General features: G+C 47.3%; 1 protein-coding gene across 2 annotated transcripts in view; it reads left to right on the plus strand.

Annotated features, from left to right (window-relative positions):
- Positions 1-6416: 6416 nt before the first annotated feature.
- Positions 6417-19898, plus strand: part of smg6 (SMG6 nonsense mediated mRNA decay factor) — a 38398-nt gene continuing 24916 nt past the window's right edge. Inside the window, exons 1-7 of one of the 2 annotated variants that reach the window (XM_063202838.1) lie at positions 6417-6677; positions 11510-14279; positions 14734-14926; positions 15552-15662; positions 16306-16412; positions 17067-17145; positions 18381-18491. In XM_063202838.1, coding sequence (XP_063058908.1) covers positions 6545-6677; positions 11510-14279; positions 14734-14926; positions 15552-15662; positions 16306-16412; positions 17067-17145; positions 18381-18491 — 3504 coding nt within the window. In that variant the 5' untranslated portion in view covers positions 6417-6544. The remainder of the gene's footprint in view (positions 6678-11509; positions 14280-14733; positions 14927-15551; positions 15663-16305; positions 16413-17066; positions 17146-18380; positions 18492-19898) is intronic. The other variant, XM_063202837.1, reaches the window with a different exon arrangement.

The following is a 19898-nucleotide window of genomic DNA, read 5'->3' on the forward strand; positions in this document are numbered from 1 at the left end:
GTAACTGCCAGCGATTGGGTGAGAGGTGTCCAATAATTTCAAACTATAACTGAGTGCAAACTTCCTGCTTTCTACAATCGCTTCAGAGCAAACAAATGCCAGACCATAAATACGAAATGAAATGGTAGTATTATGGGATGGTCAGGACCAGGCTAATAACTAAGTCCCACGGTGTACAATTGAAAATGTTGTTAACCTTGCTCTTCATTCATCAAATATGCCTTTCATGGAGGACTTTAATAAATCTCTCATTCACGTCAGCAAGTGTTCAATATAGAGGACAGGAAATAAGACGGTATAATGTGCAGTGGAGAAATAGGGACACTTCTCCTTTAAGTGGCGCTTCTGCAGCCATGTTGCTAGGGAAATGGAGCTGTTTACTCTACCATCAGCTAAAACTGTCCCATTTTCCTCCTGTGTGGTGGCCTCTCCTCCTCTATACTTTCTTCCCCTCTCTCTCTCTCTCTCTCTCTCTCTCTCTCTCTCTCTCTCTCTCTCTCTCTCTCTCTCTCTCTCTCTCTCTCTCATTTTCCTCCTGTGTGGTGGCCTCCCCTCCTCTACTTTCTTAACCCCCCCCACCACCACCCTCTCTCCCACTATCTCTCCGGATTCATCCCCCCCTCCAATCGCTCTCAATCGGTCTGCTGCTTTCCACACCTACTTCCCGTCGTCTTCCAGAAAAGGGCAGTTGCGTGAAAATAAAAGGAACGATGCTGATGGCGGAAGCAGCCTCTGGGGAGAGAGAGGCACGCGGTGCGGTGGTAGTGGAGCTGGAGGCAGCAGCAGCAGCAGCAGCAGCAACATCACTCCTACCCACCAATGATACAGTAGTCATTGCTCCCCACTGATGACGGGCCACTCAAACAAAGACACACAGGGTCGTACTGCTGCCCCTATTATATTCTGCAGACACTATTCAAGTATTTGTAAGAGTACGGCTCAGAACACGTAGTAGGCCTACATTAGTGCAGTATTTTCCCATTTTAATTGTGTATTTCCTCTTTATAAGTTGCAGGGGGATGGGAGGCTGCACGTGGTGGTTTTTCAGTGGAGCGGTTGTCAGGAGGAGAGGAGAGCATGTGTACTGCACCTGGAGTTCAGTGTAGGGGGGGGGGGGGGATGATGAGCAAGAAAAGGTACAGGCAGGACACTAGTGATGGGACCTATAGGTCTCTGCAGCATCTCTCTCTCTCTCTCTCTCTCTCTCTCTCTCTCTCTCTCTCTCTCTCTCTCTCTCTCTCTCCATCTCTCTCCCTCCATCTCTCTCTCTCTCTCTCTCTCTCTCTCTCTCTCCCTCTCCCTCTCCCTCTCCCTCTCCCTCTCTCTCTCTCTCTCTCTCTCTCTCCCTCTCTCTCCCTCTCTCTCTCTGGAGATGGACTGCCACCTGCTGGTGGGTGTGTTACATTAATAGCTTCCATTGTTTAAAAGCAGCGTCAAAAGCATCATTGGCTGTCTGCCCGCCTTCCACCATTCACCCGCCTGAGCAAACAGAGCAACAACAGCAGCAAAATACAAAGACATTTGCTAGGCATATTTCATCATCATCATCATCATCATCACCATCACCTGCACATCTGCATCTTCTCTGTGCTCGTGGTAGCCATGTTTTATTACAATGTGACGCTTCAACCGCACATCCCCAAATACGGCACTGTAGGTCTCACACGCGGACACAAAAAAATGTTTAATTAGTGTGAAGTGTGAGTATTTTGCCAGCATATTTACTTATTTACCCCTCTCCTGTCTCCTCTCCTCTCCTTTCCTCCTCTCTTTGTCAGCCTCCCTCTCTCTCACTGGCTTGTCTCTCTGTAGCCAACATGAGTCATCCTGGATGAGTCACTGGTCTCCCTGATCCATTCACACCTCCATCCTCCTGGGGCCATAGGAGCGAGCGAGAGAGGGGGAGGAGGAGTGGGCGAGGAGAAGAAAAGAGGAGAGAGAGAGAGAGAGAGAGAGAGAGAGAGAGAGAGAGAGAGAGAGAGAGAGAGAGAGAGAGAGAGAGAGAGAGAGAGAGAGAGAGAGTGTGTATGCATTTCAATGATGTTCACTGTACAGACAGGCTACAACATGTCTACAACATGGCTACAACAGGCTACAACATCTCAGATAACGTGAAAATGAACACACTGCAAACATCAGTTCTCAGTGATAATGTTGTTTTAGAGTTTAATGAAACATGAGTTCTATCATTTTTTTTATAATTAAAGGGTTCTCGTTTAAACATCTATATTTAAAGGCACTGTAGGCATACAGTATATAATATTTTGAGTTGTTTATTCCCAGAATTCATGCGGCTCATTCACAAATGCCCTTTTCACAAATAGGCCTATACCACCATCAAATTCTAATAGGCCTGGGAAATTTTAACTTTTTATTCAGCTTTTGGTCACTCATCTCTTCTGAGAGAGCTTCCCCAAATAATGAAACGAACTATTCATTCCTAATCCCTATAATACATAACCATATGCACTTACTTTATCCTGCGTGCACACACTCACCGTGATTGTTAGATGTATAAAAGATGGGCCTTTGTCAGATGACAACACCATGACTTCAGGTGAACCACCCCACTCCTGGTGACTGTCTCTATCAAGGGGGAGATCGTGGAGACCGTCTGCACATATATAAGTACCTGGGTGTACTGTACTGTACACCTGGACAATAAACTGGACTGGTCTGCTAACTCACAAGCACTGTACAAGAAAAGCCAGAGCAGGCTCTACTTTCTGAGGAAGCTGAGATCCTTCAATGTCTGCAACAGACTCCTGCAGATGTTCTATCAGTCTCTCATGGCCAGCGTGCTCTCCTATGCTGTGCTCTCCTATGCTGTGTGCTCTCCATACTAGGGTGGCAACATTAGGAAGAGAGATGCTGGACGGACGCCTTGACAGGCTGGTGAGGAAAGTTGAATCTGTTGAACTGGAGGCTATCGCTACCACAGCTCAGAAGAGGACACTGAGCAGACTGGACTCGTAATGGACAACGACAAGCACCTTCTGTACCCAGTGCTTAATTTGTCAAGCGGGAGATCCTGGAGCACAGAGGATGGGTGGCTCCCCCCGAGGGGGGGATGGGGGTGCTGGGTGTCTGTGATGTCTTTCCCTGAGGTTCCATCCAAGGTTCCGGAGCACTTGTCTGAGATTCCGGAGCTAGCTCCCCCTTGCTCCCCCTCAAATTAAGCACTGCCTGTACCCAGTCTTTGATAACCAGAGTTCAGTTACAGATTTCGCACCATCTCCTGCAGGACAGACAGGCTATGGAAGTCCTTTGTGCCCAGGGCCATCCAGCTATTTAACACCACACAGAAGGACACACAAAAAGAGATCGTCATAGGTGACTGGACTACAAACCAACTCCCACACCTGCACACTTATCGACATCTGCCTCTCTGTGCTGTTTTTCAACCTACACCACCACACCACCCTAGACCACCACACCACCCTAGACCACCACACCACCCTACACCACACCACCCTACACCACCACACCACCCTACACCACCACACCACCCTACACCACCACACCACCCTACACCACCACACCACCCTAGACCACCACACCACCCTACACCACACCACCCTACACCACCACACCACCCTACACCACCACACCACCCTACACCACCACACCACCCTACACCACCACACCACCCTACACCACCACACCACCCTACACCACCACACCACCCTACACCACCACACCACCCTACACCACCACACCACCCTAGACCACCCGTCTACCTGGAGTCCTACCCCCCCCCCCCCAAAAAAAAACAAAACAACAACAACAAAAAACAATCAGGAACAACTTCTCTGCACTAGGAATCTACACTCTGCACCAGGTGTGTGTGTGTGTGTGTGTGTGTGTGTGTGTGTGTGTGTGTGCGTGCGTGCGTGCGTGTGTGTGTCTGGAGGGGGAGCAAGGCCACACAGTGTGCAACTTGTGATCCACCATCCCTAATGGATACTTGACCCTGGTCTTTTCTCTTGGACTATGCACAGTGAGTGACTGGCACTCCTTGACACGTTTTGGACACTTCATCACTTTGTTTTTTGGCTGCTCTGTGCCACTTCGCTGAGGCACATGATAAATCACTGATACTTATCACCAGTCACCCGCAGGTGTGTGTGTGTGTGTGTGTGTGTGTGTGTGTGTGTGTGTGTGTGTGTGTGTGTGTGTGTGTGTGTGTGTGTGTGTGTGTATTCGTGTTCGTTTTCGCACACATGTGTGTGGGAGACAGAGAGGAAGTGAGATGTGCCTTGGGCTGAATGTATGTAAGAGTGAGCTATATGGTTAATATACTGTATGTGGAATGATGGTGGCAATGTCTTGTGTGTAATGTCCTCTGTATTTATTATGTATGCTACTTGACACCTTAATTCCCCCTCGGGATTAATAAATTATACTCTACTTTACTCTAGGTCCTCAGTTTTACTATGCTTAAAATGCCGTAGCCCTTAAAGTGATACTGTCCCGTTTTTGGAAATAATCTTATTTTACACCTCCCCTTGAGTTAGATAATAGGGTTTTACCGTTCTCCTGTACTTTCAACCGTTCTCTGGGTATGGCAGTGCAAATTTTACCTCCAAGCTAGCAGTTAACATTGAGCTATGAGACCAGCTGGCGGCTAACTGGTCTCATAGGACTCAATGTTAACTGTTAGCTTGGAGGTAACATTTGCACTGCCATACCCAGAGAACGGTTGAAAGTACAGGAGAACGGTAAAACCCTATTCTTTAACTCAAGGGGATGTGATATATGAGCTTATTTCCAAAAATGGGACAGTATCACTTTAACTGCTGTCCTCTATATTCACCCCACACTCTGTACTTGATAGACATGTCCCCTCTTAATCTTCATTTCAATAAAGTGTCTGCTAAATACACTGTAATGTAGGCTAATGTAATGTAATGTAATGTGATAAAATCACAACACCCAAACAACAACTATGCGGAAAACTGTACTGAAGTTTACATTCACCTGACCTGGTGGGTTAAAAGATGTCAAATAAAAAAAACATGCTGAATATTTAAAACATATTCTTTTCAGCTTTACAATGGATTGTAGCCTAGGTCTACAGGGGTGATATAGCCTATGTGTGGATATCTATAAGCACAATTGGGAGGTTAGCATGCCCATTCAGCGGGAGCAGCACTGACGGTGTGTGGGAGATAGGCTAATGTTTAGAAATATGGTTAGAGTACTTCCATTGTGATCCACCTTCATCATACACAATAACTACCACTGACAGACATTTGGTGGTCAGTCCTAAGTGATGGCCTTCAAAAACATCACAGGTGGTATAAGGGAGTGCAAGTTGAAAAGAATATACTATTTCGACAGAGAAAGTAAACCAAACCGGCAATCAAACAGACAGCGTGTTCTCTCATCACCTCCATTAAAATATGCAAAGTGTAACATGCAGTGAAATTAGAGTTGTCCACCTGTATTGTAAAACTCAAACATTCAATTGACTTCTCTTGCTGAGCCAGTAGTAGTGGTGAGGGTTTGTGTGCGTGTGTTCGTGGGTGCAGCTTATGAGGTTTGTCTTTTAATTACTTCAGTCCTCTGTAGAGGAACAGTCCACCCATTTTTGATTTTCACATAGGCCTATTAGCAGTATTCCCAAGCATTATTCATGAATGTGCATATAATTTTCTTCTCAGTGTTTTCAGTAGGCCTAGGCCTACTTAGATTTATTCAATCAGAATTATTAGCATAGCTTAGCATAATCACTGGAAGTAAATGGGAACATTAGCATCAAGCTACAAGTGATCACAGGACGGTAGCTGTTTTGCACTTTTACATTAATTTTGAAAGTAGTTAGTAAGTAGGCCTACATTTGAGAATGTTTTGTTTGTTCCCATAGACTTGCATTGCTACGGGATGGATGAAGACGGCAGTCGAGGGTGTCCGTAGTTTCATCCTTTTGGCCTACTACTGGGCAGTCATGGGTAGGTTAGGGTGTCAGACTTGTAGCCCAAAGATTGCCTATTCGACTCCCGACCCGCCAAGTTGGTGGGGGGAGTAATTAACCAGTGCTCTCCCCCATCCTCCTCCATGACTGAGGTACTACCCTGAGCATGGTAGACCTACCGTCCTGAAGCACTGCTCCCTTGGGGCGCCATTGGGGGCTGCCCCCTTGCAGGGGTGAGGCATAAATGCAATTCAGTTGTGTGCAGTGTGCACTTGTGTGCTGTGTCATAATGACAATGGGAGTTCGAGTTTTCCAATTGGGCTTTCATTTCACTTTAACTACTCTCACTGCAGCTCCCACAGCATATTCCTGCTGCTCCATGTTCCCACATTAAGAATTTATTCAAATTTAGGCAATAGGCCTATGTTCAATGGCGGGGAGAAAGGCACATTCTCTTTGGCCTATCGTTTACACAGAAATGTGGGGACATGGAGTTGTGGAACACAGGGCCTATATTTTAGGAGAGAAATTTGGGCATTAGTAGCCTACTAGGTTCCACTGGAAGTGCAAATTGAATGGCTAGTCGCCTGTTGCTACCTGCAAAGTTTGACCCTGCAAAGACGCCGTATGTTTGTATTGGACGAGAACCGATGGAGACCTGTGAGGAAGATGGCGGAGGAGCTAGATAGAGTGCGAATATCTGCAGCAGAACTACGGGCAGAAGCTTCAACATTAATTATTCGTCGAGAAAACATCAAAGGTAGAGACCGTGTTACAAACCTTTCATCGTGACATAACGAAGACAATCGCCGTAAACTTACTTTCACGAAGTTCGACTGAACATTTAAAAGTTGCTAGGCAATGCATCTAGCATTAGCTTGCTAACGTCACTTTAGCTTAGCAACCCATCATCAGCTTGGTAGCTTACTGCTAACGTTAGCGCAGTCGTGTGGCTCTGCCGCGTTTGTTTTGAAAACTTCCCTGCGAATAGTATTCCGTCCTCCAGCCCCGTGCATTGAGGCGAGGTGGGAGTTACTAATAGCACAGGTAGCACAGTTAGCGTTGAAGTTTATACGTATAATGTTGCTCTGTTTTCTCAGCTGCCATTCTTAACTAACGTATATAGTATATAGATAGTGGTTGTGTTGTGAAAGCAACCAGTTGTTTATCAATTCTCATGCCCCAGTACTAGATTAAGTGGTGAGTAGTAAAAGTGAAAGCTAATCGGCTAACTCACTGTTGCTAACTAGCTGAGAATATGAAGTGTTTTTGTCTTGGTAACAATAGCGTGTCATTTCAAATAAAAATAGCGTGGGGCTATTTGAGCGAAGCTCGTATTTGCATGTTGTTGGTCGCCTTTTGATAATCTTGTGGTGGACAATCAACGCACATAACGGGGTTGTAATTTAGTTGTTAACTACCTCTGAAAAAAGTGAAAACAAACTTTTGTTTACAGATGGCTAACTGCGGGTGAACTTAAATTTAACTTCAAACATTTCGCCTGTCATTCATAACGTGAAGAAACATGCCAACGATTTGTGAACACAGCATTTAGAATCGGCAAACACGTGTATGAATTCTTGCAACCAGCAGTCACACAACAAGCAACAAAATAATCCAAATTAAAACCATCAATGCTTGATGTTTTCGGGAGTTTGGAAGATGTAGGCGAGTGTCTGCTATGCTGAGTGATGCTAAAACGGAGTGGACCACCAGAGCTTCGAATAAGCAGGTCAAACAATCATGGAAATTATACTAGGCACATGGGGCTGCCAGTAAAGGTCCAGCTAAATAAAGGAAAGTGCAATATAATTACAAATAGTAGCCTGTTGGTATGTGCAAGCAAGCCCTGTGTTTTTTTGTATTCAAGTTGCTATGGACACCTGTTTGATGCCCTTTCTACCTTGAGGAAAGATTGGAAAAACTTGGATCAACCTATTATATAGGAACCTGAATACAATAAACCTTGTTAACTCTCCGTTTGAGTCTTCAAAAAGGAATTGAATGAAAATATGCAGATTAGGGAGGTGGGGGTTGGTACTCTAATAGGGACCAATTGAGTTTTGCAATCATGCAATCAAATCAATCATGATCATTCAGCGAGGCTGCTTGGGCTTGTCTGAAAGGCATTACGAGGGGAAACAGGCTGAACAGACAAGGAACCATGAGCCATGACCACATGGCCATAACAAGCAACTTGATAACTATAGGTTTGTGGCTGCTGTGCTTATTATGCGAACCAGGTGGACCTTGTTGTAGATTGACCATAGGGCATAGGCCTAATATCTGTTGGTGAAGGAAAGTGTCAAGGTTCCCACAGCCCTATGGTATACATGGGTTCGCAGTGTTTGGCTATGTCTCAAATGACGCACTTTTGTCAGTGCACTGTCAGTCAGTGCACAGTGCACACAGTGCACTGAGGTCTTTAGTGCATAGTGTCGTGGAAAAATGTGAGCACTGTGCCCTCGCTGGAAGTGACTGATGTGCATGGCATTAGCTTGCGAAAATATGAGTTGGCTACTGTTTACAATGCACAGCGTTTGGTGCTTGTATTTCCATGTCCTTCACCCCAAAGGACAACAATCACACATACAATACTTTGGTTGGCTTGAAAAGGTTGGTGTCCCATCAACATTACTTACAGAATTAAGAGACTGTTGACCAAACTCTTGTACTGAACTGAATGCCAAATTTCCTCTGTGTCATTGTCAACATCGCCGCTGTTTAGTGCGTGCAGTGTCCATCATTAAAGCACTGCATTTTCCCGCCATTGTTAGGGGATCATCCTGGCACTTTTAGTGCACTGGCTCAACTGAAAATTTCAGCGTGAGCGTGAGCGTCCTAGGCACTGGAAAACAGTGCCCGAAGTGCACAAGTGCGGCATTTGAGACACAGGCTTTGTGAACACAATGTTATGAGGAGGGGCAAGACACTGGTAGCCAACCACGTGAGCGAATTTTTCGACCGACAGCGGTTTCCAACAATCAGAGGTTGAGTTGTGCGCAGCCAGGTTCGCGTATTCAGGGGAAAACAAACATTTAGAACCCATCTATATACCGTCAGAAGATTGACTATCTTTGTGCTGGAAAAACGCCTTTTCCACTCAACTTTGCTCCGAATTCTGTTCCTACAGTAAAAGAAAGAACGCTAAGCTGTACCCTGATCAAAACTGTCCCTATCCTGTCAGTCAACCAATGTTGTTTTTTGCAGCTTTAGTAGAGCATGAGGGCTGTCCCTGGAGTGGTTACTGACTGTGTGTACTTCTCAGTAGTGATCAAAGAAACTCAAGAGAAAGAACAATCTCTTGGCGGGGAATGCATTGGCCACGGTGTAGTACGGGGGCGTTGCCTGAGGACACGACTGGATGGAAAATTAACTCCCTTGCGCATGGTCATTGGTCAGTGGGTGCGATGGATGCTATTTTCGTACTCCCTTGCACATGGTCAGTGGGGGCGACACCATGATGGATAATTTGTGGCCAAGTAATGGCAGCTGTTGGTCAGCAGTAATTGCTGGGGGTAATTAAGGACAGCTGACAGACATTCACGCTGTCCTATGACCTGTTCCACAGTGAATAACATTTCCGTACTCCCCTCGCCATCATTTCCTACTACGCTGTTATGACGTGAGTAAGCCCTCTTGTCTCAAGCCTCTTTGGTAGTGATGGGGAACTTGAAGCGAGGCTTCGAAGCCTGCTTCGAGCAAAAGTGGGCGTAACATATGAAGCCTTGCTTCGAGGCTTGTGTCGGCAACGTAAAAACCACGTGACAATGCCAGATGAGGCTTCATATTTTGCGAGGCGTGTGGAGGTTTCATTGCGCGCCGCTACCCAAACGAGCTTTCTGCGCCTCGGCGCACTTCTCAAGTTCTCAAGATTTGTCGTGTGTGTGTTGTGACTGGATATGTAGGCTAGTGACTTTGATTTGGTTCCACTCTGCAATAAATTCAGCTCATGCCGTAGATTGACCCAAATGTCAAAATGATCTATGCACCTCCAATTCCCTTTTGAAGTAGTTTTTCAAAGTGAGACGCTTCCGAAGACGAGGTGGGAAATTGTTTTAGTTCTACCGCTAAGCAACCATAAACGAGACAGCAGTTCTGTCAGCAATCATTAATACTAAACTAGGCCTACAGCTAAATAAGAGAGCAGACCTATTTTATTTATTATAGGTTTTGTGCGGGTTTTAACAGTCTTTACCAGTTGATTCATGTTGACTACAAGGGGGAAACTCAGCAGGATCGTACAAAGTCAAGTGGCTAGCGCAGTGGTTAAAGTGTCCGACCTGGGTTCTAAGGATCATCAGATCAAATCCCTGTCGTAGCCACATGATGATGATAATTCATCTAGCTCTTGATTTCGCAGGGTAGCTTTCTAATAAAGTTGACCAAGTAAACCATGACTTCATCTGCCAGGCTGGCTGAGTGGTGAAGGCGACAGAGTGCTACATTAATAATTGTGAGTTCGAATACAAGTAGTGGATAACTGGTATTTGTAGGTAGGGCCTACCTCTTGAATTACATTTAATTCATATAATGTGAATTATAGTAGGCTAATATTTCTTTCTGGTTATTTTAATTGGCTGCTTATTGTGTTGCGTTTATGGCCGATCACTCCCAGTTGCGCGCCGACCTCCACACAATGCTCTCTCACTTCCACGATAACACATGGTCAGCGTTAACCTTGATTTTAGTGTCCCACAATCACGAGTAATTAATTCCATACACACACCATCACATTTATTGAAACAGAACGGATACAAATAAGACGCGAGAAAAAAAGTAAAAATTAAATCCAATGCCTGCGGTGCCAATTCATTGCACACCAGATGGCGCCAGTGAGAACTGAGGCTTCGTGAAAGGCTTCGAAAGCTCGAACCTTTTTGCATGAAAGCCTCATTGGTTCAGGAAGCCTCATTTCGCCATCACTACTTCTCAGTCCAAATACATGGGTTCTACATTTTTGTTTTCTCCTGGCTGCGCGACACTAGCTGCACACAACTCAACCTCTTATTGTTGGAAAACAAAATAGCTCACTTGGTTGGCTGCCAGTGTCTTGCCCCTCCTCACAACATCACGTTTATAAACACGGTGAACCCATACATACAGCCTCCCTGTTTAGCACTTCTGTCCTCCCGCCGGTATGTGTTTATCATATTAGTGTGGAGGACAATAGTATGATTCTATTTAGAGGTGCACTGAAATGAAAATGTGTGGCCATAACCGAAACCGAATAATAATTAAATACTTAGCAGAATACCAAAACCGAATATTACAATTCAGTTAAAAGTTATCAAAAGTTAGGTTTTTCACTATTTTTAGATATTGCTTAAATCTACGGCTTACAATAGATGTTTAGACATTCTTTTGGAAAAAAATAAATGTGTATTTGAAGTCTTCAAATGTTAGAGTAGAACTGAAATTAGCTTAATTAATGCCCATTTTCAATTCATTTTCTATTTGGCCTCCGATTCGGCCACTCAATTGGCTTTCGGACGAAAACCGAAAGTTTCTTTTTTTGCATTTTTGGCCGAATATTTTCTGCGGCCGAATTTTCGGTGCACCTCTAATTCTATTATTATTGTATTTCTTTAGACGTACGAGAAGATGGCAAACGGCAGAGACAGCGGGAGGGGAAGCGCCCCGACATGCAGCGGTACCAGCCAAGTGTCGGCCACAAACGCACGGAGAGCGTAGAGGCGGACGACGAGCCACCAACCCCGACCACAGCAGAAACCGTGCCATTCTCGGACAAAGCCATCGTTCCAAAGCAGGACTCTGAAACTTCAGGTCCACAGCACGGCAGCTCCAAGTCTAGGGTTCACAAGAACAGCACACACCACCACAACAACGACACAGCGGCGTGTAACGAGCAACGCCACCCGCATGCCGAGATGAGCAACGTGCGGCTGGAGAGTGCAGGCACGGGCGCCCCGGGAAGGAGATGCACCCCTAAAGACACGCAAGGGTCCGACCAGGGGCAGCCCGTCTCTCCCAAACTGGGTCGCAAGGCGCGCAAGCCCGACCGCGAGATCTACCAGGCCGGAGGCCGCCGGGCAAAGGGCGCAAAGGACGGGGGCGGTTTCGAGAAAGGAGCGGCGGATTCGGATCCGTTCGGAGCCGGCAGTGAGATGGAGAAGGGCAGCAGAGAGGCCGAGCTGGGCCACAAGGACGGCCACCAGCCCGAGCCAGAGAACTGGGAGCACGAGGAGAGCAGCAGAGGCGGCGGCGGCGAGACACACCCCAAAGCACGAGAGGAGAAGGGGAGGAACCGGCGGAGCAGGGAGGAGCCGAGGCCCGAGCCTGAGAACTGGGAGCAGGAGGAGAGCAGAGGCTCCGAGGAGGCGCAGGGCAAAGCAAAGGAGGAGAAGGGCAGGAGCCGACGGAGCAAGGACTCTAACAGGAAGAACGATCAGGGAAGAGCAGGGAAGAAGGAGACAGGTGGAGGAGGTGGAGGGGGAGGAGGAGGAGGAGGAGGAGGAGGAGGAGGAGGCTTGAGACAACCCCATGATGACCCAGCCTGCGTGGATACACTGGCCAGTAAGGTGGAGAGGATGAGTGTTGCCGTAGACAGGGAAGAGAAGGAAGAGAAAGGGCCGGGTGAGGAGGGGAAGAAAGGAGAGGGGGAGGGCGGCAGGAGCAGGAGGCGGAGGTCTGGCCGAAACAGCGGAGGCGCGCCGGAAACCACCACCCCTACCACCAACTCCACTACGCCTGCAGAAGGCCCAGGTAAAAAGAGGGACAGAGGTGGCCGGCGCTCCAAGGGGGGAGGGGAGAAAGGGTCTCTGTCGGAGGCTGGCAAGAGAGACTCACTGGAGACGGAGAAGGGGAGGAGGAGCGTGGAGTTGGACCTGGAGGCTGAGTCCCCTCGGCAGACTAAGAGCAGAGAGCCAGCAGACAGGCAGCAGAGAGAGCCCGAGCGCTCCCAGCCGAGAGACAATCGATCCAGGAAGAAGGAAGGGGATGGCGACCGAGCCGCCACAGGAGGCGACGCCGACCGGAACAGAGGCGGCGCCAACAGCAGGACCAAAGCAGCCAGCGCCTCCAAGCGCTACTCCAAGTCGGACATCCGCAGAGCTCGGAATCGAACCTGCAGCACCAGCTCGGACTGTAGCGTCACCAGCTTCGATGGACCAGCAGAGGGAGACAGACGCAGGGCACCAACTGCTGCTGCTGGTGGTGGTGGTGGTGGTGGTCGAGATCGGGGAGAGCCAGGCCCCAAAGCCTCAACGACCCCAACGACCTCCAGCAACCGAGCGGCGTCGGAAAGGGGGAGCGGAGGGCGCTCGGCCACGACCAACCACCACCGGCGGAGGCCCACAAACCGAGACTCCTCCTCCGACTCCCTGGAGGATTTTGTGTGGGACAAGGGAGGGGGCAGCGCCTCTCGGCGGAGAACGAGAGCCAGCGACGACGACTGGAGTCCGGAGCGCACCCCGGAGAGGTCCACGGCGGTGGCGGCGGCGGCAGGCGGTCGAGGCCGGAGCTCAGCCGCATCCAGCACGGCCAGAGGAGGAGGGATCCTGCGGGTGAGCGTGGACAGGCAGACGGGCTCGTCCTCCTCCGCCTCCTCTCACCCGACCCTCCTGACGTCAGGGGAGGACCAGCCGGGTCGCCAGAGGCCGGGCGACGGGCCCCCCCGGGGGCGGGGCAGGGGCATCCTGGTACTGCCCGCCCACACCGACCTGAGCCGCTCGCCCGAGCCGGGCCCCAAGCTGTTCGGGGTGTCCAAGTGGAGCCGGGGGCGAGGCGGGCGCGGAGGGGCCACGCGGCGCCTCTGGGATCCCAACAACCCCGACCAGAAGCCGGCGCTGGTGGGCCGCGGCCAGCTGATCCAGCAGGGCAACAACACGGCCCAGCACCCGCTCTACATGCTGGCACACGGGCACGGCTACGGTGGCCCGCTGCAGTTCCTCGACACCGACGACGAGGTCGCGGGCGGCAGCCCTCCCGTCCGCAAGGGGGAGCACTTCCTCCAAGGCCACCCCCAGGCCTCCGCCATGGCCTTCTACAAGTTCCAGAACTCGGACAACCCCTACTGTTACCCCGTGCCCGGCGCAGACGCGGCGTCCAGCGGCGCCACCCCTCCGCGCTACGCCTACCCCCCATACCCCGTGCCGTACTCCGGGGACATGTACGCCTCGCCGCCGTACTACAGTAACTACGGGCAGGGCGCGGCAGGGTTTGTGACGCCGGGGGCGGGGGCTGGGGGGCCGCCGCTGTCCCCAGAGGAGGTGGAGGAGCAGGCCAGGGGGGAGCTGGGGAAGCTGCTGAGATCGGCCCTCTCCCAGGAGCTGCAGCTCAGCAACCTGCTCTCCAGAGATCACATCAGCCTGGACGGCCTGGAGCGCATGGCACAGCTCAGGTCCGTACGAGGGACTGCTCTTGGTTTTTTAATGTTTCTTTCTTTCTTTCTTTGTTTCTTTCTTTCTTTCTTTCTTTCTTTCTTTCTTTCTTTCTTTCTTTCTTTCTTTCTTTCTTTCTTTCGGTCTTGAGGTCTTGATATTTTATTTGTGTCCGTCTTTTGGTTAAATCATGCAAGTGTTCTATTTCAAGAGATCAGTTGAATGATTCAAGGTATATTTGACATGGCTCAAGTTAGTAATCTGTCGTTGTTGGTCTGTATCCCTCTCTGTCTAATGTTTGACATTTTATTTATGGTTTAAAAATCATATTGTGATTGGATATTGTGTCTACTATGTAGTTTTGAGTAAGCAGACATGGGAAAACAGCTCAACAAAAGCTCAGACCGCGTCCACTTGTGCTTTATTTCCCACCATGATGAATTTCACTCTTTGGTACTCAATTGGTTGTTTCAGGTCCGAGCTGTTGGCCATGTACGAGCGGGTAATCTTGATGGACATCGAGTTCTCGGACTCTCAGAACCTGGACCAGGCGCTGTGGAAGAACGTCTTCTACCAGGTGATCGAGCGCTTCCGCCAGATGCTGAAGGAGTCCCCCTCAGACACGCCTGCGTACGTGCGGAACATGCTCTTCACCGTGCTGGATGAGGTACGATTCTTCTCAGCATGCATGGCATACAACATTTGAAAAAACTCCCGCGTACTGACCATTTCGCTGTTTTTCTTTTAATAGACAATGTTTCGGTCCTAAACTTTGGTGAAATGGTCAGTGTGCAGCAGTTTTTTCAAATTGTCTGCTGAGTGACCCATGGGTCATCTCCCACACACCTGCCAGCTGAGGTGTGCGAAAAAAATCCAACTTTATACACTGCAGTTTAGAAAATGCCCATCATTCATGCAATATCTGGTCCCAATTAAGTAACGTTGTAGAATGCTGATTGTAGTAATGTCATAACTGTGGTAATGTCTGAGACAACAAAATATACCATCACATCATCCATATGCATGGGTTCTGAATGTTTGTAAACACGATGTTATGAGGAGGGGCAAGACACAGGCAGCCAACCACGTGCGCATTTTTTTTTTGTGACCGACGGCGGTTTGCAACAATCAGAGGTTGAGTTGTGCGCAGATAGTTTCGTGCAGTCAGGTTATAAACAAATTTTAGAACCCATGTATACTAATCAAAAGACACAGAAAAAAGCCTGAATGACGGAATAATGTTGGGCGGGTGGCTAAGTGGTGTTTAAGCAGTTATGTTGTTGTGCCTGCAGGGGGCGTCGTTTTTTGACACGCTGCTCCAGAAGCTCCAGACGGTGTTTGTGTTCAAGCTGGAGCACTACATGGACGGCATGGCCATACGGACACGCCCTCTCAAGAAGACGGTGAGCACTCTAGCCAAACCAGTGGTTCTCAAACTTTTTCCATCATCCCCCCCTTCAGAGGGTCCGAATGCTTCCAAGCCACTTGCACAGACTCATAGGAGAGGTGACTGGTGGGATTAAAGAAAGAGGGACTGCAGTTGAATGCAGATGTGTGTTAATTTCCTATGCTATTCAAATGTATTAATATAATGTTGGTGAGGGCTTTAAACTTATTGGAGAGACGGGAAATCATTTCCTTGGGAGAAAAAAATCCAAAATCAGATGTCACCCCCCCCCCTGAGATGCCTCCGCTTACGCCCCACTTTGAGAAGCACTGATCTAAAGGCCTACAGCATGACACAGCACGACTCGGACTACCTTTTTTTGCTCTTCGATTGAGCTGTGTCGTGCCCAAACAAAAAAGAGGCACAAGTCCCCTAGTCACAGCATTGGCTCAGTCCGGGATGGATAGCTTGCATAGACTTCTGGGAAAGCATGCAGTTAATATTATGGTTAATAATGTTCTTATTATTTATCTCTTATTGTCTGTCTGCCCTTTTGCACACTCTCTGGTGCGTGTGCGTGCGCGCATGTGCGTGTGTGTGTGTGTGTGTGCGTGCGTGTGCGTGCGTGTGTGTGTGTGTGTGTGTGTGTGTGTGTTTAGGTGAAGTATGCCCTGATCAGTGCTCAGAGGTGTATGATCTGCCAGGGGGACCTTGCCAGATACCGGGAGCAAGCCACAGACTCCACCAACTACGGCAAGGCTCGCAGGTCAGAAACGTTCTGTACATGCACTATAGCAGGGGTGGGGAACCTTCTTCATTCGAGGGGCCACTTCAAATTCATCCTAGGGCCGTATTATGATCACTAACCAGGATTTCCCCCGGCACTTTAGGCCTATATTGAAGGCAGCCACCTTTAAAACAGTCCCCACCTTCTCTAGGACCCCTGAATATAGCTTAATTGTATTGCAAATGTAATTTCTAATATTCCTTTACAAAATATGTCATATTTCATGTGAATAATGCATAACATTAAAATCATATCGGGGGCCGGATAAAACGACCTCAAGGGCCGCAAACGGCCCTCGAGACAGAGGTTCCCCACCCCTGCACTATAGCAAGGTTCTCAGTTCAGCAACACACACACACACTTATGGGTTATAAACACAGATCAACACAAGCATGTCTAGTCCAGTTGCCTACAACTAAAGACTCTTGACATGTGAATACAGTTTGCATTGACAGCCTTTTTATTAGTATATAAATGTGAATGTAGTCTTGATTGTGTCATTTAAAATTATTTTTTCATTATTAAAGTCCAAATAGCTTCATCTTCCTTTATTAGTTGTACAGCAATAGTTCTGCCATTATGTTTGTGGATGTCTGAGCTTCACATCCTCCTGTTCTCTGCCCGTCTTCACAGCTGGTACCTGAAGGCCCAACAGATTGCCCCCAAGAACGGCCGGCCCTATAACCAGCTGGCTCTCCTGGCTGTCTACACGGTGAGAAGGCGCAGAGGCAGCGGAGCTGACACACACAGATGCATAGACTAGAATAGAGATCCATTTTACACAACAATGTTCATACTGGCAACTCAAGTCATAACAAAGAGGAAGGACATTGATTTTAAAAAGCCTTTATTAAACCTTGGATGGAGATGGCTTAAAACCCACAACACACTTATGAATATACAATCCCTGGCAAAAAGAATGGACTCGCCTCGCTCGGAGGATTTTCTTTTAGTTGTTTTAATGTTGTTGTAGAATAAAAGCAGGTCACCAACATGGCAGAAAATGAAAATCATTTCAAAAGGCAACTGTCTGGAAGAAGAACAATAAAAAAAATGTTAGTAACGGTTACTTTTTTAGAGCATGAGTAGGGGAAAAAGATGGAATGGAAAATGAAATTGGAAAAACACACAAGGTCAAATGAAATGAAAATCTGTGGTAGAAGTTAAAGAAAATTGTCCACGACAAGGCTCCAACCTGTAGAGCTTATCTGGTAACTGCAATCAGAGAAAGTTTGAGCAAAATTGATGAAGTGTACTAATTTTCACTTCACTTTTTCACATGTTATGCATCAGAGGCTGTAGGTTTTTCTAAAAGCCAGAAGTGGTGCAACAAAGTTCATGGAAAGGTTTTTTTTTTTTCATGGTTAATTTTGTCCCCCTCAGAATCTAGTGATCCCATATTTTTCCCCCTATGCATGTTGTAAAAAAATAACCGTTACTTACTAATACAATTTTTTTTCTACAACATCAAAGCGACTGAAAGAACATCCTCCAATTAATGTTGGCTAATGTTTCACCATTATTGACCTTGGGATATTATGATGTGCTGTACATACATGTACTATAATGTTGCTCCAGCACGTGCTCTGCACTTTGTCTGACCCAGTTGGCCTTTTTCCAAATAAAGGCTGCTTCCCCTTAAGTGCTCTTCAATCTATTGTGGGTAATTGTGGACCACTTAATCATGTTCCGCTGCTCGGTGTGCCTTTAAAGACCGTAATTGTTTGATTTAGTCAGCTTCCTTCCGATATCGGACTGCGAATGGGTTTGATGACGTCAGCTCGGAGCTTGCTCAGCCTCGCGGGGGTGTGTGTTTTTGTTTGTTCGCCGTGCGGTGTGCCTTGACCTTTATTTCCCCTCTTCCTTTGTCTAACTGTCCATCCATCCATTCATCCATCTGTATTTGCCATGTGTGTCTGTGTGTCTGTCTGTGTGTGCGTGCACCAGAAGCGGAAGCTGGATGCGGTGTACTACTACATGCGCAGCCTGGCTGCTAGCAACCCCATCCTGACGGCCAAGGAGAGCCTCATGGGGCTCTTTGAGGAAGCCAAGCGCAAGGTCAGTCTCCTCTGGCTACACTCTTCTATACAATGGTAACATCACCTCACCTGTGCCTAAGATAATCAATGTTCATTTTTCTAAGATTGACTTAAAGGTACACTGTGCAGGAAATGGTCAAAAAAGGTACTGCAACTATGCTGCTCATTGAAACTGGGCTGCCTATTGCCAAATGTGATCTTTACCTGAAAGTTTACTAAGTAATAAACAAATAATTTCTACTATGGTCCAAGTACAGTCATTTTTGCAGCTAAAAATTGCTATTTTTGGAAATTAGAAATGGCGGACCATGGAGAAGATCCACCTTTTCATGTATGGAAAGTGCAATTTTTCCAGTCATAATGAATGCTTAGAATTTGATGGTGGTGGTAAGTATTCATGAAAAAGGTAACATTAGCGAATGGGCAGCATGAATTCTGGAAATAAACAACTAAAAATCTCACACAGTGTCCCTTGACTTAAAAAAATCCCTTCCTCATAATTAGGGATGTAGCTTTTTGTCAATAACATTGTTGATAAATTGATAATGATATGAATAATATGTTTTGTTTAGATGCACTGGTTACTATTGTTAAGATCCAGTTGTATTTGTTGGGTCTCATAAGGGCTTTTTTGATCCCATGTAATGACAAATGCCAAAGTTGTGAGTGAATGTGGTTTAGGAAGAACACACACACACACACACACACACACACACACACACACACACACACACACACACACACACACCCGCCTCTACCACTTTAACGGTAGTATATGTAGGATGGTGGCCAGAGTAGTCATTGCAACTATGCTACTCATCGTAACTATGCTGCCCATTTGCCCATCTTTTCATTAATACTATTAAGTAATAAACTAATATTTACTGGTCCGTCTGACCAACCCACAGTAAGTTTGCCCATAGTATAAGGATGTCCATTCCTGGAAATTGTAAATTGCAGACAGGAGATCCACCTTTTTTTATTTATGAAAAAGTGTCATTTTCCCAGTCATAATGAATACTTATAAATTCATGGTTGTGTAAAAACTCATGGAAAAGAAAAACTGTACTTAAATAACTGGAAGTAAACATACTCTACCTTTTAAACTGAGAAGAAATGACAAAAAGTAAGCATCTACCAGTGTTCGTACCTTTTTGTTATTTCCTTTCTGAATGTAATTTAGCTGGATCCCTGCAGATGTTTGGTATTGCTAGTTGGGTGTTTGTCACGGCGGCTGCGTAAGCCGCTGCTGACTAACGGGGATGATGTTGTCGGATGAGGCCCCCGAGGGGGAGCAGGGGGTGCTGCGATGGCGTCATCACGGGGCCGTACTCGAGTGCTTCGTTCACCCACACCATAACAAACGCTTCCCAATTACGCCAAGAACGCCGCCTAATGTGGCTTTGGGGCATAGTGACTTACCAAT

Source organism: Engraulis encrasicolus, chromosome 7 (genome assembly GCF_034702125.1).
Source record: "Engraulis encrasicolus isolate BLACKSEA-1 chromosome 7, IST_EnEncr_1.0, whole genome shotgun sequence".
Taxonomy (NCBI): Eukaryota; Metazoa; Chordata; class Actinopteri; order Clupeiformes; family Engraulidae; genus Engraulis; species Engraulis encrasicolus.